Source organism: Ursus arctos, unplaced genomic scaffold, assembly GCF_023065955.2.
Source record: "Ursus arctos isolate Adak ecotype North America unplaced genomic scaffold, UrsArc2.0 scaffold_2, whole genome shotgun sequence".
NCBI classification, from domain to species: Eukaryota; Metazoa; Chordata; class Mammalia; order Carnivora; family Ursidae; genus Ursus; species Ursus arctos.
Window position 1 is genome coordinate 86,681,967 of NW_026622874.1, and position 25,218 is coordinate 86,707,184.

General features: G+C 56.4%; 1 protein-coding gene across 1 annotated transcript in view; it reads left to right on the forward strand.

Annotated features, from left to right (window-relative positions):
- The window catches only part of KATNIP (katanin interacting protein), a 183,182-nt gene extending 158,444 nt beyond the window's left edge, over positions 1 to 24,738 (forward strand). The window contains 12 exon segments of the mRNA XM_026515659.4: positions 1,616 to 1,694; positions 7,543 to 7,720; positions 12,141 to 12,306; positions 15,211 to 15,279; positions 15,281 to 15,369; positions 16,843 to 16,907; positions 18,094 to 18,204; positions 19,813 to 19,952; positions 21,618 to 21,719; positions 22,192 to 22,352; positions 22,433 to 22,521; positions 23,102 to 24,738. Coding sequence (XP_026371444.2) covers positions 1,616 to 1,694; positions 7,543 to 7,720; positions 12,141 to 12,306; positions 15,211 to 15,279; positions 15,281 to 15,369; positions 16,843 to 16,907; positions 18,094 to 18,204; positions 19,813 to 19,952; positions 21,618 to 21,719; positions 22,192 to 22,352; positions 22,433 to 22,521; positions 23,102 to 23,160 — 1,308 coding nt within the window. The 3' untranslated portion in view covers positions 23,161 to 24,738.
- The last annotated feature ends 480 nt before the right edge of the window (positions 24,739 to 25,218 follow it).

Sequence of the window (25,218 nt, forward strand, 5' to 3'; positions counted from 1 at the left end):
ACTTGCATGCATGTCTCCAAGATCTGTGTTTTTAACTTGATAAAGCAATTTTTTAAGAAATGAAAGACCACCCTCGAGGGAAGGGCCGGTCCAAGTGAAGGACCAGGAATTGGGAGACCCAGGGCCCCCAGGGTTCTTGAGGCCCCAAGGAGAAAGAGAAGCTGGCTACAGAGGGTGGAGGAGGGGAGTGGGGACAGCTGGAAACCAAAGGACAGGAGGCGGGGCCCAGCAAGGTCATGGGGCTATGGTGTGCAGATCCCACGGTGTTCACCGGGGGGTAAAAAACCCACAGGGGCCAGGCAGAGTGTCATGCAAGACTGAGGGGTGCAGAGCCCCCTGCTTCTCAGGACAGATAGGAGTTGGTAGTTCATCTTGATATTCTCCTGATTTTTCTCAAGAGAAGCCAGAAATCTGGGTTTTTATGGAAAACGTCCCAATTAAAAACTGTTGGCAACCAAGTGGAAATGCTTTCAAACCTTCTGTGAGCCACAGCAGGTCTGTGGTCTGGATCTGATCCCTGGGTCTCCAGTCGGAAGCTGACCTTGAAGCCTTTTATGTGCCCAGCACTTTCCAAATGCCTCTAAGGCTCTCTGATCATATCCAGCCTGTGAAGGACAGGGAGGAATCCTTCTCTCTGTCTCCGAGACGAGGAACCCAAGTTCTGGGAAGCCAGTGGCTCACCCCTAGAAAGCGACAGGGCTGGAGCTGCACCCCACCTGTCTGGGTATCCAGGTCAGCGCACCCACCAGGGAGCGTCCCAGGAGGCTCCGGGAGGGCAGGGAGCCAGGGAAGGCAAGAGAAGGCACATGGGTGTCAGGGCAGCGGCCTTCCCTGGTGACCCAAGGCTGCTCGGCATCGTGAATACCCCTGGCAGGCCACCTTCCTCACTCTCCACCCACAGCCAGGCAAGAAAGGGCCTCAGGAGGCTGTGTCTAGGGGCTGGGCCGAGGGCACCGTTGTTCCTGGGACTGAAACACCATCCCCACCGAAACTCTCACGTCCAGGCAACCAGCTTCCCTTCCTTTTGCATCTTAGCTTCCTTGTCTGCAATGTCGTAAAGGCCCTTTTGCCCTAACTTACAGCGTAGACGTCTAAGGAGCAAAATGTATACAGTGGGGTGCGGTTGCCCACTCCAACCGCCTCCAGACCAGGGCTGCTTTATCCCGGCCTCCCATGCCGATCACCTGACGAGCTTTAAAAATGCAGATGCCCAGGCCTCGGGTTGAGAGCCACTCTCTGCAGTTGAATTTTCCCCCCTCCGTCCCTCCATCCCTCCCTCCTGACCCTTCTCCCTCCCTCCTTCCTCCAGCTCCTTAGGTAAACATCTGTTGGGTCCTTCCCTGTTCCAGAAAATCCTGATCACCTTAGCTGGTGGTGTCCAACTCCTCCCCTACCAGTAAGAGCTGCTGGCGGGGACACAGACACACAAGGGTTTCTGGGTCTGGCCATGTTACCAGTGACAGAGCTTCCACAGTGGCAGAAAATGCACAAAAAGACACGAGGGGTTCCCTGGGGCTCGGGGTGCATATAGCATCTGGGAGAATGGCCAACCAGCTGTGCGAGTATCACTAAAATCACCTCCTTTCCCTCTGCTTCTCCTCCAACCCGTGCACAGGTCCCCGGGCGAGAGCTGCCATCCAGTCCCCCTGCCCCCGAAGTAACTACGCCAGAGCCGGGCATCTACCACGGGATCTGTGAGTATCCTGTCTTGGGAGAGTGTCCGGTGGCAGGAGGACTATCAGGGGCCAGGGGGGAGTCATGGCCACCAGGGGCAGAGATTCCTCGGACAGCCAGGCAGGTTGTACCTTGCACACAGATGCCACACTGCGGGACGAGTGGGGGCTGACACAGCCTGGCCTAGGCTCACTGGCCCCAGCTGGTCCGCCATCACTTTGGAGGAGGGATACCTCCCTGCAGTAGGCTTTTCCAGAAGGACACTTTCATGTTTGGTATGCAGTCACCTTATGTGTTAGTTGTGCCGTGACCTGGGCGGCTGTAGTTAGAGCCCAGAAAGCAGAGGACAAGCAGACATAAGAGAAGAGACCCAAGGCATCTGCCAGTCCCGTGATTTGGGCTGCCCTTCAAACACCTACGCGTACACAAAGAAAACATGCCTCTTCCCTGTTCCAGGTGGGGCGGGGGCGGCAGGAATCCTAGCCCAGGGTGCTGGGTCTTCTGAGAAGACAGAAATCTGGGTATTTATGTGAAATCTCCAAATTTTTAAGTGTTGGTGACTAATTTTATAATATTTTAAAACACCATATGAGCCAAACAAAACACATGTGTGTTCAGCCAGCCGGCTGCCAGTTTGTGGCCTCTGAGCAGATCCCATCTGGGCTTCACTGAGTCTGTTCCCTCTTCTTTTCCCTGCTGACCCTTCCAGCCAGGTCCTCCCTCACTCTGTGCACCGCCCGCCAGCACTGCCCTGTGTCCTGGGGCATCTTCAGGCCCGAGGTCCTGGTTGACTGATCGCCCTCCCCTTCCCTGTTAAGGAGGCTGTCAGCCAGCTCTTGGCAGTCACAGCAGCTAGAGTTCCCCGGGGCGTGCTCTTGAGGGAGGGCAGCAAGGGGGAGGGTCAGAGGGAGGAATTGGGCCTTGTTCGGTCACCTCAAGGCCTCTGGAGCTGCAAAGGCCCAGGGAGAGGTCCTGAGTTGAGTGAGGGGCCCAGGCGCTTATACGCCTGTATCTACCCGTTTCGGGATGTGGGCTGCCCCTAGGGAGGGGCAAGGCCAAGGGCAGTGCACATGGGTGGACTCAGCTGTGAGACATCAGCCCTCAGCACTCCCCTCCACTGGAAGAATGAGCCCTTCGGTCCCAGGGGTGGGAGTGAGACCCCACAGCATCCTCTGCACCCCCTTCTTGAGGCCCTGCTGTCACCCCCGTCCTCCCCGGGAAGCCTGCCCATGTGCCCAGCAAGAACCATCTCTCCCCGCCTCACAGCACAAAGACAAATCCCCTCTTAGAAGAGGGGAAGGTGCCTTGCTTTGAATCCTCACAGCTCCTTACATTCCAGAACACTCTCTCAGTTTCTCTCAATTACTCGGAGACAACAGAGAATTTCTGGAACCAGCCTAGTGCAGACGAGAGCCTGGTTTGGGGCTTGGTTTCGTCTCCCGTGCGGGCACCAAGTGGAGGCTACCCCTGCCTTATCTCCCCAACACTCAGTTCTTATTCGGTCCATACAGCCGGATCCAGGGGTGCAAATGACGTCATCAAGCCTTGGTGTCTCCCTCCCACCCTCTGCCCTGTCACTCTCTCTTGCCTTTTCTCCCGTTGGTACCCCGGTACATGCGAGAGCTTCTGTTCCCATTGAGGCCAACAGTCGGCCCAAAATCAGGTCTCCCCTGCCTGGCTTGGGTCACTTGCCTATCCACAAACCAATCACTGTGGCTCACCATGGCGGGGAGGGCGGGAGTGTGAGATACTAAGCACGGATTGGCCAGGCCTGGGTCAGAGCCCATCCCTGGAGCCCCAGGCGAGGGGTCAACCACCCAGTCATGCTCTGGTGGAGGTGGGAGTGCCACAGCCAGGAAAGGAAGGAAGGTTGGCCTCGAAGCAGCCACTGTCCCCTTCATCTGATGATTTCCCCAAAGATGCTGTCTGTAAATGTCCTTCCTGCTGAACCAGCTTCTGACCTTTCTCAGAAATGTATTCTAGTACCTTCGGGAGTGTTGCCCAGAGCAGAGCTCAGAGCCCTTTCTGCTGTAGGGAACATGCGATGTCTGCTTCTCTACTCAGTAGGAAGAAGAACGTCCTGACCAAGCATCCTCTGCACTTTTGGAGGCGTGTGATTTCTGAATCGCTCTCCTCTGAGCCTTTTTGTTCTCCCCCCACTGTCTAAAATTCTAAACCCACTTCACCAGCCTGTGCAAATGGAGAGCACTTTGATAACGTGACCCGGGGGGATGCGCCAGGGTTGGTAAATATGGCCAATCCTATTAATGTTTTGAAAGGGGATATATGACTTGCTAATTTGCAGATGACACTAATTTTGGGCGTTTTGCAAATATCAGCAGTGATGAATAGGAAAGTAGCTGAGAGAGTTGAAACGTGGGAGAGAAATAACAAAATTAATTTCCATTTATATAAATACTAATTGATACACCAGAGGAAAATGAATATGGAACGTGAATATTAGCTCAAACAGGAGAGCAGGCACTTTTGGAGCAACCCCAAATTAGATGTCCTTGCAGCTCGGCATGCCAGGCCAGCAGAGGGGCGGCTGGGGAGAGGCTGGGGGGCTGCCGGGGGGCTGCCTCCTGTTTTCCCTGGGGGAGGTGGCATTTCTCCCTCACAGTGATCCCCTCATCCAGATCCACTCCCTCCCTCACCTCCATGCACTCTGCCCCTCGGGGTCAGTACCCACAGCCACTCTGTCGCTTGGGTCAACAATGTCATCTCTTTCCCTCACTTCTGCACAAGCCGCTGAGCATTCTGACTGTGCTGTCTCCAAAACAGATCCTGAGTCTGTCTGCTTCTCCCCGTTTCCAGGAGGACCACCCCTTGTCCAGCGCAGTTGGTATCACAACAGCCTGGTCTCCCTGGAGAGCCCAACCCCCAACCCGAGTACACTTCCCAAGATGCAGAGGGGATCGAGTCAGCCCCCTGCTTCAAAGTCTAACCCTCCAGTGACACCCCACCGCAGAGAGAAGAAAATCCAGACTCCATGGCCTGATCTAGACCCTGCCCAATGCTTTGCACCTCATTTCCCCCCACTGCTCCCCTTGATGACTTGGTTCTAACCACAGGTCAGATTTTTTCCCATCCCAGAGCCTGTGCCCTTGCTGTCCTCTCAGCCTAGAATGTTCTTCCAGGAATGTTGAGGAATGGCGGCCTCCTACGCATCACTCGGGTCTCAGCTCGGGTGCCACCACCTCAGAGAGTTCCCTCCCTGACCCCGGCTACTCCACTCAGTCACTCCCTACCCACGCCTTCTTGTTGTCATGGCATTCATTGTTCTATGGAACTGTCCTATCTGTCTGTCTGTTATGGGCTGATTGTCTTCACTCTAATGGAAGCTTCCCCAGAGATTTTGCAATGTGTTGACCTCTGATTTGTTTACCATTAACTATGAATTTGGGGAAACTCAGTGATTTTACTTTAATTCATTTACCTGTGTTTATCTACTGAATACCTACTTTTCAATCCATCATTTATTTAAAAGGGAAAAAAAACTTTTATTGACCATCTGTTTTCCAGACACTGTTCTAGGCTCTGGGGGTCCAACAGTGCACAGAGTCAACAGAACTCCTCCCCTCAGGGAGCTTCCAACTTAGTGGGAAAGACGAGAAAACACACAAGCAAAGGAATGGAAAATACGTTGTTGGGTAGTGACAAGTGCTGTGACGAAAAATAAAGCGGGGAGGCAGCAGGGGGGGTTGCCATTTGAGCGCGGTCAGGGAAGGCCTCTCTGAGGAGATGACATTTGAACAGAGACTCAGGATGAAAAGGAGTGTATCGATCAGCTTTTGCCGCAAACCAAACCAACCCAGACCTGAGTGGCTTTCGCACAACCACTGTTTAATCCATGATCAGCTCATAATCACTGGCTCGACGGCCTCTCCTGGGTCTGCTCACGGGTCCGGTCAGCTGGCAGATGGGCTGACGGCCAAATGACCTTGGATGTCTCCTCTCCCATGTCCAGCAGTTGGGAGGCTATTGGCCGGAGTGACAGGGAGACCGGGCGCGCCCGGCTCCTTCACACGGCAGGACTCCCAAGTGCGCTTTCCATCCTCTGCGCGCACCAGCTCTGCGTCTCTCCCATTGGCCAAAGCACATCACGTGCCCCAGATTCCGGGAGTGGAGAAATGGACCCCCGCTTCTGGATGGGAGAAGCTGCAAAGTCACGTTGCAAAGAACGTGTGGCCATTTTGCATGCCGTTGGTGCCGTGAGGAGCTAGGATGTGCCCAGTACCATGCTGGCCGCATGTCTTTTCCACCTGCCCCCAGGATGCTCTCCGTGCTGCTTCAGCACCATGGAGAGCAGAAGGACCTGTGGCTGAGTTACCAAACCTATATTGGAAATGACAGGTGTGTAGGAGAGGAAGCCGAGCTCCAGGGAGACTGGGTGGCTTGGCCTCATTGGGCTTCTGCCTCCACACCTGAGCTCAATTAGGTGGGACCACATGACATCCTGAAAGTTGCAAAGGGTGTGAATCTTCTGAATAGCAGCCCCCCCAAAGGGTGCTAAAAGAGGCTCCAGATTCTTACAGGGTAGAGAGTCACTGGGCTTGGTTCTGCTCTAACGGGAGACCAGTAAGGAAAGAGAAGTTCTAGCCAGATATCTGATAGGACCTGACCAAGGGCTTCATTCAGTTTGAGCTCTCTGGGCAAATGGATGATTCGCCTGGGCCATATTGCCCCAGGACCACGGAGGGTCACTTCCAGATGGTCTCCCATGGAGCAGGAGTGAGGCAGGGGCAGAAACATGGGGGTATCAGTAAAACACTTGCTTACCCTGGATCCCAGGAAGTCTCGCGATAGTGCCCAATTTGTATAAAATGTCCATTTCTTATGTGTTGTATTGACATAGCTGCTTGCATGCAGTTGCTTATTTAAACATTCCATCTGGACCGCGCTCCTGCTACGTGTCAGGCACTGTGCCAGGCTTTGGGGACACAAAGGTCTAGCAGATCGGTTGGGGTTTCTGCCCTCAGGGAGTTCACCTCTGGCAGGGCAGATGGCTATGTACCAAATGGTCACAAGATCACGGCGGTGACCAGGGCATGGAAGTGGAAGTTCACGGTGACACGGCAGGCTGTGGATGGAGGTTTGATGCGCTCAGAGAAGTCGGAAGGGCTTCCCTAGGGAAGTGAGTTGGGATCTGAAGGGTGAGCACAACGAGGCCATGTGAGTTCCAGAGAGAACAGCACGGGCAAAGGCCCTGTGCCAGGAGAGAGGGATGGAAATAAGAATGACTGAAAGACTGGGCAGAGCCACGCTCCCTGGTATAAGACAAGGTATAATATGAGGTTAGACAAGTAGGTAGAAGCCAGACGGACAAGGCCTGTTGGCCAAGCAGCATGGGAAGCCACGCCAGGGTGTTCAGCATGGGCCGGGGAGGGGGGGGCAACATGATGGATGCAGGAGAAAGGATCCAGGGCTGTGTGTGGGTTTTAAAGATTTTATTTATTTATCTGAAAGAGAGGGAGTGAGAGACAGAGAAAGAATGACCGGGGGGAGAGGGAGAGGGAGCAGCAGACTCCCCACTGAGCAGGGAGCCCGACATGGGACTCGATCCTAGGACCCTGCGATCATGACCTGAGCCGAAGACAGACAATCGACTGAGCCACCCAGGTGCCCCCCATGTGCAGGTTTAAACAATACTGGTCCATTCATCCTGCAGACATTTCTAGAACATCAGCAGTGTCCCAGGCCCGAGGGTCACTAAAAGAAGAGGTAGAGAGCCTGCTCTGAAGACGCTTTCATCTGAGTTGGGTTTTCAAGTTGGTAGAGGCTCAAGGTCGCTCCTTTTCCCGTCTCCGTTGTGGGCCCTTGTCCGGAACCTCTGGTGTTCATGGGCCACTCTTCCTCCTGTTACAGGCCTCCAGCTGAATTTCACCGCCTCCTGGGGGGACCCGCACTACCTGGGGCTCACGGGCCTGGAAGTGGTGGGCAAGGACGGCCAGGCACTGCCCGTCAGCCTGCACCAGATCTCGGCCTCCCCCAAAGACCTAAATGACCTCCCTGAGTACACCGATGACTCCCGGACCCTGGACAAGTAAGTGTCTGTGAGAAGCCGCCTGCACGGATTCCCAGAGCCATCCCCTCCCACCACGAGCAACGGAACACGTTCAGCCCGAGAGGCGGGGTCACTCAGGCTCAGATGCAGAGCGGGGGCTCGGGGACCTGCTCTTCATCTTTGACTCCAGATTCAAACATCAAGTCGTGTTCCCTGTTCCACCTTCCACAGCCACCCCATGGGGTCTGTGGTCTTCCTATTTTAGACTCAAGGGAAACCAAGGCTTGGGAAAGGGAGATGACCCCCTTCCAGGGCCACAGGGCCGGAAGCAGTGGGCAGGGTTCTCCTGCTCCCAGACACAGTCGTGCTTTGTGTGATCTCCAGCACGCTCAGCATGGGGCCCGGAACACCGGCGAGAGCTTGGCAGTCCTTCGCTGTGCCGTCTCTGCCTCTGAACACGAGGAACCCAAAGCTTGCCATTGCTCATGGTGGGAGGGGATGGCTCCGGAAGTCCAAGTCTCCGCAGTCCTCTGTGGGCGCTTTCCTCTCCGCTTTTGTCTGATTTCATCAGCCCAGACTGGGGCCAGTCAAGAAGAGGGCAAGCCTGGGATAATAGCATCAGTCCACGCTCCCGTCACCACAGACGGGTGCTGGCCCCCTGCTCAGGACAGCTGCCGGGCCTGGACTCTGCCTGGAGGGCTCTGCTGGAGGGGTCAGAGGGATGAGAGTTCCAATCCTGGCTCTGCCCCTTACCAGCTAGTAAGTCTCTTAACCTCTCCAATTACAATAGGAATGATAATAAAATTATAGCGGCTATTCCTGGAGCCCCAAATAAATGCCAGACTCTGGGGCTCCACTAAGCAGGTTACAGATACTCGTCCATTTATGCCTCAAATGGTCCTAAGAGGCCCCCACTTTACAAATGAAACTGAGCTACGGAAAGATTAAAAACTGGCCAGAAGTCACCCAGACTAAGAGTCATCTGAACAGAGGTCCATGGGAGACCAACAGCCATGCACCTAACCACTGACCTCCACTGTCTCCCCCTGCCTCACTTACCTTATCAGTAGAAGGGGGACAATAAATCCCCTGGCTGGAGGGCGGGGAGGGGATCGCCACACCACATCTGCACCCCATGCCCGGCCCAGAGCACCTGCGGTCAATGGTAGACTCCTCCCTGCTTTCCCATCAGGGGCCCCTTAACCGTGGCCCTCACGCCTGCTGTCCGTGTCTGCTCATGAACCACTCAGCACTCCGCATCTTGGCACATCACGCACATACTCAGGCTTGGAGTCTGTGGACCCAGCTCCCACTGCAAAAGTGATCAGCACACGGCGGCCCTACTTGTTCATCCACACCCACCCACTTACCAAACCCCTCTGCCCGGGTTACGGGATCACAGCAACCCCCAGGCCTGATAGCACTCCATCTCTGAACACTTCCATATGTAGCTCTAAACAGTAAGGACTTTAAAAAGAACATAATCTCAGTACTGTTGTTACACCCCAAAAAATTAACGGTGATTCCCTAAATTAGTAGACATCCAGCATGTTCCTATTTCCCTGAAAGTCTTCTCACCTTCCTTTTTTAAGTTTGTTTCTTGAATTGAGATCCAGATAAAGTCCATACGTTGTGATTGGTTAGTTTGAGGTCCACATAAGGTCCATATGTTGTGATTCTTTGATATGTCTCTTAAGCTTCTTATAATCTCTAGATTCCCTTCCATCCTTTTTCATTTTTTTCTTAACAAATTATCTGTTGAAGAAAGACTTGTTTGCTGTATAGAGTTGCATCTCCATGGTATTGTTTAACCTGTTCCTCAGGCCCCTGTATGTCTTGTAAATTGTTCATTGCGTCTAGATGCCTGATCAGACTGAGGTTGGACATGACCTGGGGGTGTGGATGTCACTGTGAATTCCCTTCAGGACGTGTAGAGTGTCTGGTGGTGAAGCTTTTTGTGACGTTGGCCGTCAGTGCTCAGTGGCTAGAGCTGCTTGCTTGCAAGATGGTGATGCACTGATCCCATCATTCTTTTTTCATCAATAAAGAGAAATTTTTCTTCAATTATTTGGTTACTCTGTGATACAATGCAAATAGGAAAGGTAGTCTGAATGCTCGGTTCTTTTTTTTTTTTTTAAGATTTTATTTATTTATTTGACAGAGAGACAGCCAGTGAGAGAGGGAACACAGCAGGGGGAGTGGGAGAGGAAGAAGCAGGCTCCCAGCGGAGGAGCCCGATGTGGGACTCGATCCCGGAACGCCGGGATCACACCCTGAGCCGAAGGCAGACGCTTAACGACTGCGCTACCCAGGCGCCCCTGAATGCTTGGTTCTTTTCCTTTATTTTTCAGTTTGGAAAATAAAAAATTGTTTCTCTAACATTAAAACGTTTGTGTTTGACTATCCTAAATCATGGTTTCAAACAGACTCTTTGAAGGGTTTCAATATATTGCGGTTTTTATCTTATTGATGCTCTTAGATACTGACAGCTCCTGGATCCTTTTTTTTTTTTTTAAGATTTTATTTATTTATTTGACAGAGACAGCCAGCGAGAGAGGGAACACAAGCAGGGGGAGTGGGAGAGGAAGAAGCAGGCTCCCAGCGGAGGAGCCTGATGTGGGGCTGGATCCCAGAACGCTGGGATCACGCCCTGAACCGAAGGCAGACGCTTAACGACTGCGCCATCCAGGCGCCCCCCTGGATCCTTTTTTAAAATGGTAGTGTGGGACAGCTCTCCTGCTTTCTGATGTCACAAGATATTCCAGGCTTCCCTTGCATATTTCTTGTCCCAGATGTGGAATCAGCCATTTTTCCCAAGAAGCCTTGATTCCTTCTAGTGGGAGATGGTATTTAGAGACCATAATCTAGCCACTAGAGATGCTCATTGCTACTGGGTTGGTCACAGTTTCTAGGCTTTTCTGTGGACAGAGCTGGGAAATATCATGTAGATATTCTTCAGGGTGTCCGTAGGGACATCCCTTCACCATCAACTATAAACTCTTCAACAACTCTCCCTACTTTCAGAATCGGGTAGCAGTTTTCTATGGAGGCAGCCCCATGTCTAGGACACAGAAGTAATTGCTTTTAGAAGGAAATGGAAGGTTCTGTAGTCAACCTAATTCCACAAACACCTCCGTTTTAAATTGCTGAATTTCCTCAGTTTTAAGATGCCAGCAATTGTAAGACACACCATCCATCAATTTAATAACAGCCTTTTAGAGAAAAAAAGAAACATTACCTCCTTGGATGAACACTTAGATTGTAAGATTTATTCCAAATCCAGAACTTTAAGATGTAAAAGGAAAAAATAAAGTTTATTTTTAAATCTAGGAATTTCTCCTAGCTCAGCAGCCTCAAAGTCACCAGGAAATCAGGAGGTGGAGGGGAGGGTTACCCAAGAGGCTGAGAGCTGGGCCCCTGTTCCTGTAGGCTGGGCAGTCCAGGGGAGTCAGTGGCAGGATGGTCTTTGTGATAAACACAGGCCAAGTTGAGAAGGATGAGGCAGGACGTTTGGAGCAGGAGAACCAGAAACTGGCCAGGATAGGAATGCAATGCAGGCGAGGTGACGAGTTCATTCAGAACACCAGCCGAGAACCCCTAAGGGCAGGGGGCTTCCCTGGGCTATCCAGGCTGCATGGTGATGAGCCAGACCAGCTCCCACGGACACACCTCCCCCTTCTTGTGTTTTCCCCACACCAAGAGCTGCCAAGTTCACCCTAGTGCCTTAGCATCTCTGTCACCAGGCACCAGAAAGAAGGAATCGAATTCTTTCAAAATGTACCATAGAGCCAATACAGCATTTTGTAGAAAGTTTGGAAAGTGGAGAAAAGCATCCACCTCCCATCACCTCTGACACAAATGTGTTTTTCTCTTCTGCATAGGCTCTCCTGGCCCCTGTCCTCATCTTCCAGTATTAAAATAGTTTTCCATGTCACTGCGTCATCCTCACGATTATCGTACTAACAACTGTACAGATTTACTTGGCCCTTTGTATTTTGAGACACTTGGGTTTTTTTGGTTGTTGGGTTTTTTCCCCTTTTTTGCTGATATAAATAAACAACACTGTAATGAATGTCCTCATGCAGATAGCCTTTCCCACAGGTTGAACAAATTTTCCCTAGAGGAAAACAATTCCAGAAATGGGATCCCCGGGTTAAAGGGTCCTGAAAGGTGACACATGTCCCCCCGTTATTTTAAACCTTTTGATCGCTTCGCTGCACCTTTAACAGCACAGACTGTTATATTTTCCAGTTTCTTTATTTTGTCTGATTTTACAGATGAGACGTGGCCCCTCACAGTGGTTGTAATGAGTCCCACCTCCCTTTAACAAGCCCAGTGCGTCCAGGCCCGCGCCAGGCAGGGTGCCGGGGGCCATAATGGGGTGTAGACCCCCTGCTCTGATTTCTCCCACAGGTCGTGGCCAAGCCCCACCTCACCGCTCCCTCCCCACTATTTGCAGGTTAGTCGATGGAGCCAACATCACCATGGAGGATGAGCACATGTGGCTGATCCCTTTCTCGCCTGGCCTGGACCACATGGTCACGATCCGCTTCGACAAAGCCGAAAGCATCGCAGGCCTGCGCTTCTGGAACTACAATAAATCTCCCGAGGACACCTATCGCGGGGTAAGCTGGGGAATAGCAGCCGCGCTCAGTCCACTGTCAGGGAAACGGCGCCTTGATGAATGGCTGGCGTGGCTGCCAGAGAGGAGCATAAATCTTCCAGAACTTTCCAAATGGAGCTGGGGGGTTACAGCCAGGGAGAGAGCACACTGCTGTTTGCTTCTACTGCAAACAGCAAATGTGGGCTGAAGAGCCCAGGGCAGACTTCGGACACAGAAGCGCTTTGTTTCTTCTGGGGGTTGGGGTTCGGGGGTCCTCAGGAGGCCCAGCCCCCAACCGTAGTGGTAGATTGGGACCTTGTTGTTCATTGAGCGCTTTGGGGGCCAGGCCCTGAGCTGTGGGCTCTGCACCCATTCATTTCAGGGGACCCTCGCCCCAGCCTCTGGGAGACAGGTGTTATTACCCCCATCTTTCAGGGTATTAAAAACTGGGGTTCAGAACAGTGCATTCACTCGTCCCGAGGTCACACAGCGAGAGCCCCAGTGGTTATCTGCTGGGCTTGGCGCTCACACTCCAATTCTATGTATGTCCTTCCACTGCTGGGTGTGACAAAGCCGGGCCTCTGCTGCACCGTGGAAAGAGAAGAACAGAAGTGCCCTTTGCATGGGCTCTTGTGTCGTCATGTGACTACGGACTATGATAGGTTCGTCCCCTCCCCCCCACAACACAGAAGTGATGGTGATAATGTCAACTAAGATATAGCAATGCCTTTAGGGCCCTCAAGTCACAAGGCCCTGGTCTGAATCCCCGCTCCAACCCCCACCAGCTGTATGACCTTTGGCGAGTGGCCTGCTTTCCCCGGGCCTCCGTTTCCCCATCTGTAAAGGGAGGAGGAAGAGGATGATACCGCCTTGGGAAGGTGGTCGTCAGCCTCTGCCACACGGACGTAGACAAAGCCAGGCCTCGGCCTTGGGTCCCGGGAGCCCCGGGTGTGGCTCTCCGCCACGCAGGTGCCACAGAGTTTCTCCCGTGGGCCGCGTGGGGCCTGCAGAACTGTGGGGGCTTGCCTGTGTGGAGTCAGCAGCCCCCGGGCACTCACCTTCTTGAGCGATAGCCCCCAGGACCATACAGACCCTCCCGGGCTGCGCGGGCGTCTCCTCGAGTCTGCTCTCAGTTCATTTAAAAAGGCAGATATATTGGTGTTAAGAAAACATTCCTCCGGCTCAACTCCTGCCTCGGGGCATTTACATTCCCTGAGCGAATCAGTCCTTCCAGCGAAGGCTCCGTGACCTGGATTGGCTGCCTGGAAATGTTGGACCCAGAGCCCCTGCCTCCCAGGCCTGGCCGCCGCCATCCGCGTCGGTGCAGGTGACAAGTGGCCACTGTGGGATGAAGGAGGTGGGGAGATGGGCAGAGCCTGGGAGGGGGGATCCCAGACTGCAGGTGATGTAATCTCTGCACCTCCCCCAGGAGAATGCCTCGGGTGCCTGTGTCCCCCAAGGCCCTCTGGGCGCCCTGGTGACGGGCCCCTGGCGAGTGTTTAGAGCCGGGCCCTACTCGCTGGAGTGGCCTTCAGATTCCTGCAGTGTGTCCTTGGGCAAATTGCTTAGCGTCTCTGAACTCCCAGTTTCTGTGGCTGTAAGATGGGTGATAATAGAAGCTCTGTCCAAGGGACTAACCAGAGGCCTGGGAAGTGAGGGGCACTTCCCAGAGGACGGGGTAGCCCTGGTTGGGGGCCTTCCTGGGCCTCTGCTCTGCAGCCAGCTTCCAGCTAGCTCCAGCCCAGCTGAAGAAGGACCTCCTCTTTCGAGGCGAGCCAGCAGAACCGCCGGGGTCAGGCTGATTGTACTGGTCCGGTTCCACGTCCCTGGTCCGGTTGTATGACCAGTGGGTGACAGTTCTGTTCGTCCAGGTTCAGCCCTTGGGCCAGGGTGTGAATCCGCCTTGAGCAAAGCCAAGTGAGGAGATATAGGGACAGCCTTTGGGTCCCCATATCCAGCCATGCCTGAAGCCATTTACCCTACAGTTTTCAGGCTTATGTGCCCTGTGACCGGCTGCCACGAGGGGGCTCCCGAAATGCTGAAAGAGCAAAGGGTCACGGAGGCACGTTAGTTACCAGTGGGACCCCGGGCAGGGCCCTCTCTGCGTGGAGGGAGCCCCTCTGCGTCTCCCAGAGGTGAAAATCTACCAAGAAGATTTCGGGAGTCCCAATTCCAAAATGCGTAGTCAGAGAGAGAGTGCTGGCCTACTGCCCCTCTCTGCTCACCCCACCACCCCCCCTGCCCAAGGGAAGCAGAGCTGAGCCACTCCAGACCCTGCTGTTCAGGCTTGAGATTTACTGGTAGATCCTGGCCTCTGGCTGGTGAAATCTGTCCCAAGCCAGGGGAACATGTTGGCCCAAACCGAACCCATTCGGCAAGCTCTTGGTAAGCGCCCACGATGCACCAGGCCCTGGGGCAGATTGAGATGGCCTGGCCAGGGTCTCTGCCGCAGAGGGAGACCCAGACACCACCAAGGACACTGCTAGGGATGACCTGTCCTATAAGGACGAGCTCGGGCTGTGAGGAGGAAGATCAGAAAGGCGCTTACCGCGTTGTACCACCTCAGGCTACTGTGGCCGGTCAGATGGGGGCTGGGGAGGGCACCGGGCTAAGTCAGGTGCCAGCCCTGAAACTTGGGGGCCACCATGGCAGGGGCCGCACCTGCCTGGTCCCCTGCTATCCACCCAGCGTGCAGCACAGCGCCTGGCACGGAGTTCAGATGGCACCAGAAAGGGGACCTGGCCAGGTGGTCCTGGTCTGCGAGAAAAGCCAGACCGAGCGACGTCTCAGCCTGGGGACTCCGTGAGGGCACCCCGTCCCGCTCGGACCACGGCCAGCATCAGGGCCAGCCCCGTTGGCGCACGCCGCCCGCCCTGCACGCTGCTGGCTCCCTTTCTTCAGACGCATTTCTCCTTTTGTTTGCTAGGCCAAAATCGTCCACATCTCCCTGGACGGCCTGTGTGTCTCCCCTCCAGAGGGCTTCCTCATCCGGAAGGGGGCCGGGCAACTGCCACTTTGATTTCGCTCAAGAAATTCTCTTTGTGGACCACCTCCAGTCTCGCCAGCTGCCCCAGCCGGCCCGGAGGTGAGCGCGAGCAGCCCCGGGAATGTCCCCTCCCCGTCCTCCAGCCGCTGGCTTCACCGTCGCTCTGAAGTCGCTACCTAAAGGTTTTGAAATGATGATCAAACGCCTCGCTTTTCAACTCGGCGGCTTTCTAAAGCTCTGCCGAGCTCCGCGGAAGCCTGTGGGATGTGCCCACCTTGTCTCGGGACGTTTGGGTTCCCACAGTCTGGAGCGTTTGAGCTGCTTCAATGCTTCGTTGCACTGCCTGCTGGGAAAAAGAGGGCTCCAGCCTGCCTCCGTTCCAGAAATGCCTGCCGGCCAGTTCGGGGAAGGGCCTTCTCTCTCTTGTTCCCGGGTTGCTGGTTTAGAAAGATTCAAAGAGGAAATGAGAGCCTCACATTTCATGGGTGCGCTGGTATTTCTTGGCCCCGTCTTAGCTGCATTAAGTTTATAACAATTTGTAAATGCCTATGCTCAGTTACTCATTTAAACACCCCCCATGTCCAATCGCCAGAGGCCAAGCTCACAAAACAAAATGAGTTTCCCTCCACTGTGTGGCTTGGATCACTTCTTGGGCTGGTCATTGGGAACAGCCACTTAATTATAACATTGCCCTTGAAATGAAGAAAACCCCTAAGGCTTGGTGGGTACTGGTCCATGGACCAGGGGGAGAGTGTCCCCAGGGGAGGAGTGTGCAGGGAAGAGAACCCTTCCTCCCAACGGCCAGATCTGTTCGGATGCTTTGTATTCATCCTTCAGGGAATCCTTCCAGCCACCCTTTGAAGAAGGGGCTATTGCGCCCATTTTACAGATGTGAGCATTGAGGCCCCCGCTGTTGAAGCCACTTGCTCAGGATCACAAAGCGAAAGCCCACAGGGTACACCCACCTCTTCCAGCCTCCTCTCCCTGCCCACCTCCCATCCTGCCTCACACTCCAGCCCCTCGGGTGCTTTCCCACCACAGGGCCTTTGCTCTGGCCGCTCCTCTGCTTGGAAGGTTCAGTTCTGATTCTTTATGTGGCTGCCTCCCTCCCTTCCATCACTCCGGCATGGATCTCGCTCAGCTGTCGGCACAGCGCGGACCTGCCTTGTTCATGAGAGGGCAGGAATGCCGGGTGGTTAAGAGCGGACTCCCAGAACCCAGAGCCTCAGATCACATCCCAGTTCTGCCCCCTGCCAGCTGTGTGGCCTTCAGCAAATGACTGCGCTTCTCTGCGCTCATTTCCTCACCCGCAAAGCCCAGGCTATATCGGTACCCACCTCCCGGGGTTGTTTTGAGGCAAGAAGAGTCCACATAGACGAGCCCGAGGCGCCCGAGTCTCCCGCGGTGGGACGGGACTTCGCAGCGGGCACACACTTCATTGGTCCGTCCCCGCTGCCGGGGACCCGCTCCCACCCGGCCACGTCTTTGAAGTCTGCCGCCTGGGGCATAACTGACCAGCCGTCAGGGTCATTGCGATCTTCTGCTTCCTGGTGCTGTTTTGTGTCTTTTTAGGCTCGACACGCAAAGCCTGGAGCGGGCGACCATGGACTACGAGGCGCCCCCGATGCCTTGCGGCTGTATCCTCCTCCCACCTGTGTGCGCATCTCAGGCCCTCAGGGGCCACGCCTGGAACCCCAGGAGAGGGCTCGGTCCTCGTGGCAGTGTTGGGGTTCCAGGCAGGCCACGGCCGAGGAGCTGGGGCGGCCACACGGGGAAACCCAGGGGAGGATGGGAGGCTTCTGGGGCCTGGGGCTCACTGCGTGCTGCTGGGGGCGCGGGGCAGCGACAGTTACAGACCCCGCCCGCTGGCCGGCTGAGTCTTCAGGAGGCAGCACCTAGGACTCCAGCCAGGAGGGTCCAGAGAAGCTGGAACTCTCCCCAGGGCCTGAACTGGGGGCTGTCCTTGGAACCAGTCAGGAAGGAGGTGAACATTATAAAGTAAGGATAGCCCCAGTTTGCTGGATCCTTCCCTGGGCCTGGCCCTGTCACAGCGGGTTATTAACTCAGTGCTTACCACAGCCTGGGTTGGTGGTGCTGCGAGCATTCCCATTTCACAGCTGAGAACACGGAGGCCAAGAGAGGCTAAGGACCTGCCCAGGGCCACAGAGCTGGGAAGGGGCCGGGCAGGTGAGTGAACACGAGCAGCCTGGCTCTCTCAGCCTGTTCTGGATGGACTGCCCGTGGCTATGATATTGCCCAGAAACTGCCTCTCCTGCCCTGCCAGGCCCTGGAATGCTGGGAGCTGGTGGGGGACAGGGCTGAGGACTGTGGGACGCAGTCAGCAGTGGCGGCTCACGTGGCCACGACCCATCCCTCCCGGGGCTCCAAAGCTCATGTATTTCCCCCCTTAACACCCCCCGGACCCTGCACACTTGAAATGGACGGAGGAGGAGGGAACGGGCACTTCGTTCTTGTCATTTTACAACCAGGGAAACTGAGGCAGGGGACAGTTTGAGTCCCGGTCACTTCGGTCAGTGCCAGCACACAATGAGTTTGTGGCCCAAATGGTTCTCGTCCTGCCAGCTCCCTCTTGTCCTCCTGTCTCCCCGGCTTGGGGGACAGTTTTTAATTCTTGAAACACACACATACGCAGTTTAAATTCAAGTATATTTTGATGGGCTTCAGTCTCATAGAAAAAAAATGATTTTTTCCCTTTTATTCATCTATAGAAGCCCCCCAAAGTGTAGCCCTAAACTATCTTTGTCACTGTTTTGCTTTGTTCTCAGAAAATTAAGCCTGTTTTTCCTTAATAACATCTCCTAGTCATTTTCCAGTTGCAGCTCCTGACCAGCTGGGGCGACCCCTATTACATCGGTCTCACGGGCCTGGAGCTCTATGACGAGCGGGGAGAAAAGATCCCTCTGTCGGAAAACAGTATCCTTTCAAGGCTGAAGGGGACTCCCCCGCGATGGAAGGGAGCATGGGAGGGTCGAGGGGGAGGAGAGGAAATGTCCCTGTAGGAGCCAGACCCCAGGACTAAAAATGCCAGTGGGCTCTGCTGAGGGTCAGATGCTGACCCTTGGGGTGGTGGGCAGAGCAGGGAACAGCTTCCAGCCACCCTTGCCAAGGCATCCATAGCAGGAATCCCCCAAGACAGATAGGCCTGTGGCCCGGAGATTTGGGGGAGGGTACCAGCTGCACCCCCTCCTGGAGAACCACAAGGACTTGGGAGTTCTAAAGGCTCTGGCAAGGCCTGCAGAGAGAGCCGCCTATGGCACTGTATTCAACCCAGTGTGTCCTGAAGTTATTGACCGTGAACCCCTTTGTTCATGGAATGCTCACACCAGAACTTGCAAACTGCTAGCCCCACTGAGTTTTTAAATATTTTGGATTAGTCGCTGATATTTTTTTTAAAAATCAGGGGGTTTCACGTGAAAATCTCCATCTTCAACTACTCTTGAGAAATTAGCAGTAGTCACGGCGATGATGGCTGGACCTGAGTAGCCACTGCCCTTTTCCCCAGACATGTCCTTACTGTCTCCTAACAGGCCCCCAAAACAAATCGCCAGTATTTACTGAGGGCTCGCTCTGTGAGGGCTTGTCCCATGGTACCTCCTTGGCCCTCATAACCATCTTGTGAAGTGAGTGCTATTATCCCCATTTTACACATGAGGAACTGAGACAGAGAGGTTAAGTAACTTGCCCAAGGTCACACAGCATGTGAGTGTGGGGCTGGGAGTCTGGCTCTGGAGACCATGCTCCAACTGCTGACCCTTGCCCTGTGGTCCCTGGGTTCCAGTTGGTTCCTTTTCTGCCTGCCCCAGGGGACACCATCCTCCTGGCCTGGGGTAAATGATTCCTGGTGGTTTCGGTGGTTATTAGTGACTTCTTGGGAGGTAGAAGGCTCGTTCGATTTTACTGAGCCTGCTCCCATCCATTCTGGGACGTGGAGGTTTTTATACCCATTTTACAGATGAGGAAGCAGGTCCCGAGATGCTCTGTGACTTGCCCCAGACCTCATAGGTCGGCAGGCACAGCCGGAGCTGGAACTGGTTGGTCCAGATCCGCGATAATGTCCAGCCCTCAAGTAGCCATCGCCGGGTCAGGCTCCCCCAGGGCGTCCCGTCTCAGGCTGGTCCCCCATGCCAAGGCCATATCCAACCATCCCTCAGCCCCTTTGCCAAAACAACAACAACAACAACAACCACCTTCGAAGTTTGCCCTCCACTCCCCAGAGTGCCAGCCACACATTTTGTTCCTGCCCCCAGCAGTCCCATGAGACTGCTGTTTTTCCAGCCGGCTGTCTGCCTGGCCGCCTCCCCTGTCCCTGACGTTGGCCACCCCGCCACACACCCCCACCGGCCTCGGTGCTCGTTTTCCCCAGAATGTCTCATTTGGCCGTCCCTTTGCCGGCTGCCCCGAGCAGCAGACGGCCCTTCTGCCCGCCAGCCGCGCGTCCCCTGAGCCACGCCGTGAGCGCGAGGAGGCTGGCGCACGGCGCCGAGCACGCTGCGTGGGTTATAGCGCTTAGAGGCTCCCCAGATATCGCCGCCTTCCCCGACAGCGTGAACTCCCTGGAGGGCGTGTGCGGGGACGTGCGGACCCCTGACAAGCTCATCGACCAAGTGAATGACACGAGCGACGGCAGGCACATGTGGCTGGCCCCCATCCTGCCTGGCCTGGTGGGTTCGCGGGGGGACTCTGTGTCCTTGGTCTTGGTGACATGGCTTTCCTCCAGGCCAAGTTAAGGAATCAAAATGCCCGCAGGCCATCAGGAAGGCGCAGGTCTTCGCTGACACGTCTGCCGGGCACCCGTTGGGGCCCACAGTTCATTCCCTTTGCACTTGGGGTGGTTACTGCAAGGGGCCCTGGAGAGACAAGGCCCCACATGGGACTCTGGAGCCCCCCTGCGGCAGGCACCCGTCGGTCCCCGGGGGTGACCACGTCCCCTGTGCCGCCTGCTCCTTGAGGTCACCGGGGAGGGACCCAACCCGGCGCTCTCTCTGGCCCCAGATCTGCCTGTCAGCTCTTCAGCTGACTCGGTTTCCCAGATCTCAGACCCTCCTGCTTGTCACTTAGGGATGTAGGGGTGGGCCATCGTGCCCCCAGGGCCTGGCGATGTTGATCGAGAGAGAGGAGACAGGCTGGGTGGCGACAGGTGGTTCTAGCCCTGCGCCAGCCAGACACCTGGGTGGAGGAGTGCAGCTGGCCCAGCGCATGCGTGCGACCGCCGAAGTGTCCCCTTTCCCTCCGTGTGACTGGGCAGGAGGACAAGGAGGTGTGTTTTCCTCTCAAAACACAGAGCAGCATCAGCAGCTATTTTTCCGCAGCGTCTCCCCCCCTGAACCCCGAGTGTCCATCCGTGCCCCTGAGCGCCAGCCCCACCCCTGCAAAGGAGAAACACGGGGTCTCTCAGCCCCGAGACCGGGCCCCACCTGCCCGCTGCCATCTTGAGCTTGGCCAGCAGGTGTTCATCAGCCTCTTTCGGTGCAAGTCGCTTTCTGCAGCCGCCCGTCTCCCAGCTGGACCCAAACGCTTGTATCTGCCTGAGCCCCGTGGGCAGCCGAGCTTGAGGACCGTTACTATTTCCACAGCACAGCCGGAAGGCTGACCCTCCCCTAGCAGTACCCCACCCCTGCAACCCCCGACAGCCTCCGAGGCCTTCATGGGGGGGCCGCCGGCTGAGACCCGGGGCTGGGGGCAGAGCTGAGTCTGCGGCCTGGGGCTGACGCTGAATGCTCATTGCTTTATTCTGTCTTGCAAGGGGTCCCCTAATGTGGAAGAGTCTTTGTTGGGGGGGCATGGGGGGAGGCCACCAGGTTTGACTTTACTAGCTGATTCTGCCACTGAGCTGGGCAACCCGCTCCCCGCTCCCCGTGCAGAGGTTCAAAGACACAGGCTGGAAATTACCCAGCAGCGCCTTCGGGGCCTGTCTGCTGTGCTTCTCATTTACGACTGGAGAAAGGACAGATCGGGGTCAAGGCGGTGCTCAGCGCCCGGGGGTGGGGGGAACAGTGCTCCCTGACTCTGCAGCCGGTGGCCTGCCCCTTTGGCCCCAGGGAAGCCCCGCGCTGTGTGTCTGGCTGGACCTGGGGGAGAGGGACAGGCGCACCCAGTTCTCTGCGGGTATTTAAATGAGGGCCACGCTGGGCTCAAGACAACAGGCCCTCCCAGAGCCAGTCCGCGGTTTGCTGCCAACGCAGCTGCACGTGACCGGACTCAAGATGGGCTTCTAGGAGACGGACGGCAGCGGGAACCCCACGCGCTGGGGCTCGCCCCTGCCCCCGCCCCGCCCGGCGCCTCTGTTTCCAAACAGGCCTGTTTGAATGAGTGCTCGTCTCTGACAGGTGAACCGGGTTTATGTGATTTTCGATCTGCCCACTACCGTGTCTATGATCAAACTGTGGAATTACGCAAAGACGCCCCATCGCGGGGTGAAAGAGTTCGGCGTGAGTACTTACCAGCTGGGCTTCCCGCGAGAATTATGCTCATTGGTAATCAGGCTGCCAGCAGTTACACTTGTCGCGGTTTGATTTACTTCTCTCTGGTGCCACCTTAGACACAAGTGCCTGCGTCCCCGAGGCAGGGAAATTCGGCACCCCCCGTGATTCCGAAACCTGCCCCCCGTGATCTGAATCATCACCCTGAAAACCAGAAAGTGGCTTTTCTTTCCGAATCACATGGGTCTCGGGAGTTCTTCCCTCAGGGAGGCGATCCTGGGGCACGGAGACCGGGGGCCTGGGGGCCAATCCTTCCCCGATGGTCGACGATGGTCGGGAGGGCCTGAGACCCTCATGCAGGCCGGGCTAGCCGGCCAGGCTCAGGGCTGTAACTCGCTTGGCCCAAGGCCGCGGCGGGGGGGGGGGGGGGGGGGGGGGGACCTTTGGCCCCACGGTGCGTCCCCTCCTCTCTGCCTGCCAGCTCCTGGTGGACGACTTGCTTGTGTACAACGGCATCCTGGCCATGGTGGGCCACCTGGTGGGGGGCATCCTGCCCACGTGCGAGCCCACGGTGCCCTACCACACCATCCTCTTCACCGAGGACGCGGACATCTGCCGCCAGGAGCGACACACCACCATCAGGTACGCCCGGCCCGCGGTCTCGCCCGTGGGCCCTAACGAGGACAGACGGCCGGGTCGAACCTCTGTCTCCCCTCCCCCAGCAATCAGGCGGAGGATCAGGACGTCCAGATGATGGATGAAAACCAGCTTATCACCAGCTCGAGAAGGAAACAGAGCACGGTTGACCCAGGTCAGTTTCGCGGCTCTGCCCAGAGTGTCGCCCGCGGGACTCCAGGCTGCGTAGATGGGGAGCTGACAGGGTCCCGCACCCACGCCCACTCCTGCCTGCCCCTCGGACCCCTCTTCTCTCCCCAGGAGGCTGTAGGGGGCTGAGGAGGGCCTGTGGGGGCAGAACCCCGGGAGCAACGTGCAGTCCCCTTCCCATAGGCACCTGGAGCTCGGTGTGGCCTCCTGGGAGCCCAGCTTTGGGGTGCAAGCGGAAAAGGCCGCTAAGGACAGACGGACTATATGGAAGGGGTTGCCCTGGACCGTGGGAAACCAGGGAGGATGCCCGGGCCGAGGGCTTCCCAGAGGAGGTGGTGTTTGAGCTGTACCCTAAGACATGCAGGGAGTTGGCCAGGCAGAGGCAACAGCGTGGCAGAGCCTGCTGTGGGGGCGGGGGGGGGGGGGCGGCGACAGGTCAGCGTGCCCGGGTGCCAAGCTCGGAGGCTGCCGGAGAGCTGTGGACTCCTCACTCCCAAGGGAGTGTGGGGCCGCCCTCAGGGACTGAAGCTGGGTAACGCCCTCCTCTCTGTACTCTCCCTTGACAGCCTTACGCCCCAAAACGTGCATAAGCGAGAAAGAGACAGTGCGACGGTGGCGGTGCTGACCACGGAGGAGGGAGAGCTGGTCCCCCAGCCAGCAGGGCCTTTGTCACCCCCCCCACTCCTGGTGCCTGTGTCACCCGCCCCCGGTCCTCAGCTGTGGCAGCCTGGACTCTGGGGGCTGGAAGAGCGAGAGGGGACTTGTGTGGCTGGGCCTTCCTCTGCTCCTCGGCTCCGGGGCACCCTCCCAGGACAGCTGGCTTGGTGCCCGCAGGCTCCAGCCCAGCAGGGCCGAATGCACCCACGCCTGCGCCCACAAACGCTGGGCCGCCTCAGGCCAGGACGCTGTGGTGCCCCGGGGGGGCCTCCCCTCCCTGCACAGCGTGGCTGCCCAAGGCCGGGGTGGGGGTGCCTCAGACACCAGCCCCAACATGCGGGGGCGCAGGGGGAGGCCCAAGCGGAGGTGCCAACAACTCCCCTCCCCGCCACATCCCTGCCTCATCTGGGGGCTGGCGGAGCTGGCTGAGAGGATGGGGTTGTTCCCTGGTCCCCCGAATGTCGAATGTTGAGCCAGGACTGCTCCAACCCCCTTCCCTCGTCCCAGCCTGGAGGACGGACCCGTCAGCATTGCGTGTGTCTCTTGGAGGAAAGGAAGGGAGCGGTGCCCACCTGTCGTGCGTCCAAGCCACGTAGCCCAGGCAGTGGACAGCTTCACCCCCCCCCCAGACGACTGGCAGGGCCCGTCCAACGTCAGGATACGGGGCAGGCCCAGGACCAGGCCACGACCCCACCCTCGGGCCGAGGCCACCTCCCCTTCCACTTGAACTTTTATCTGGAGGCGGGCGGCCCCTCCCTCTGGTCTGAGCTCGGGCTCCTCCCACTCGCTCCTCCCGTTGTTCCGCGCAGGTGCCCCTGCAGTCAGCGGTGCTTGTTGCCCAGCCTGCCCCCCTTCCAGCAGCTTCCCCGCGAGTTGGAAATGTGCCTTGCACCCCCAACCGAGTGAAGCTCAGAACGTATCTATTTGCATCGATGTAACAAGCTGGGATCAGGGACCTAATTGGTTTCCCAGTGGTGGGTAATTTCTCGTTCCAAATATTAATCCGTTGTTTTCCTGGCGCCCAGCCCGGCCCCCGCCGCAGCACGGTACTCGGTACTCGAAGTAGGTTCCTATGCAACCGAGAGCCCCACAAATACTTCGTGAGCTTTGCAGCTTCCGCGGAGCAGCCATGCAAATGCGCTTTTCATTTGGAGCCTGGGGCCGATGTGAAGATAAGGAATTGTTTCTCCCGGAGAAGATCCGTCATTTCTGTAGCATCCAGGGCCCCCCAGCTTCAGTGCTCCCCTCCCAGACGTGGCAACCAGGAGAGCTGCGGCCCGGGGGGAGCAGGGGGCTCATCCAGCCAGCCCTTAGGGACCAAAGCCAGTGCCGCCACTATAAAGGCAGCCCAGCTCCCTGTCCCCACGCGAGGCGGGGGCACAGGTCAGACCACCACGCACACTCACTCCCAGAACCTCTGCTGCTGTTGATAGTAACTGTATGCGCCATGCGCCGTAGGAGGGGCAGAAAGCTGCACAGGCATCAACTGTAAAATAAGTTTCTATTTTTTTTCTCTTGCAAAATCAATAAAAGATGTTATTAAGAATATGGTCCCACGTGCTGGATTTGGGGTCAGGCAGAGGGAGCCCATGCTGCCTCCAAGAACGGAGTCAGAGTTCACTGGAGGCCGGCGAATGACGCGGGGCAAGTCCCCTCTCAGAGCTTCCCTTTCCCCACCTGCAAGTGGGGGCACGATCATAGACAGATGACAGTGGTTATTTTGTGTCCCGCACCACCTCATGGAATCCACGTCACAACCCTATGGGGTAGGCACTATTATGACCCTCCCTTTACAGATGAGAGAATTGAGGCACAGAGAGGTTGAGTAACTTGCCCAAGACACACAGCTTCAGAAGCCATTAGTGCACAGATCCCGGGATAACCTCGGGAGAGCTGAGGCGGTGTGGAATCCCTGGGTCTTTCCTTGGGGTTACCCTTAGAGTTACGTGGATCCTAGAAGCCAAGCCCCCCGAGGCCGGATTCCTGTGGTTGCACTGGTGCTACGCAAGAGGGCCCCTTGGAAACC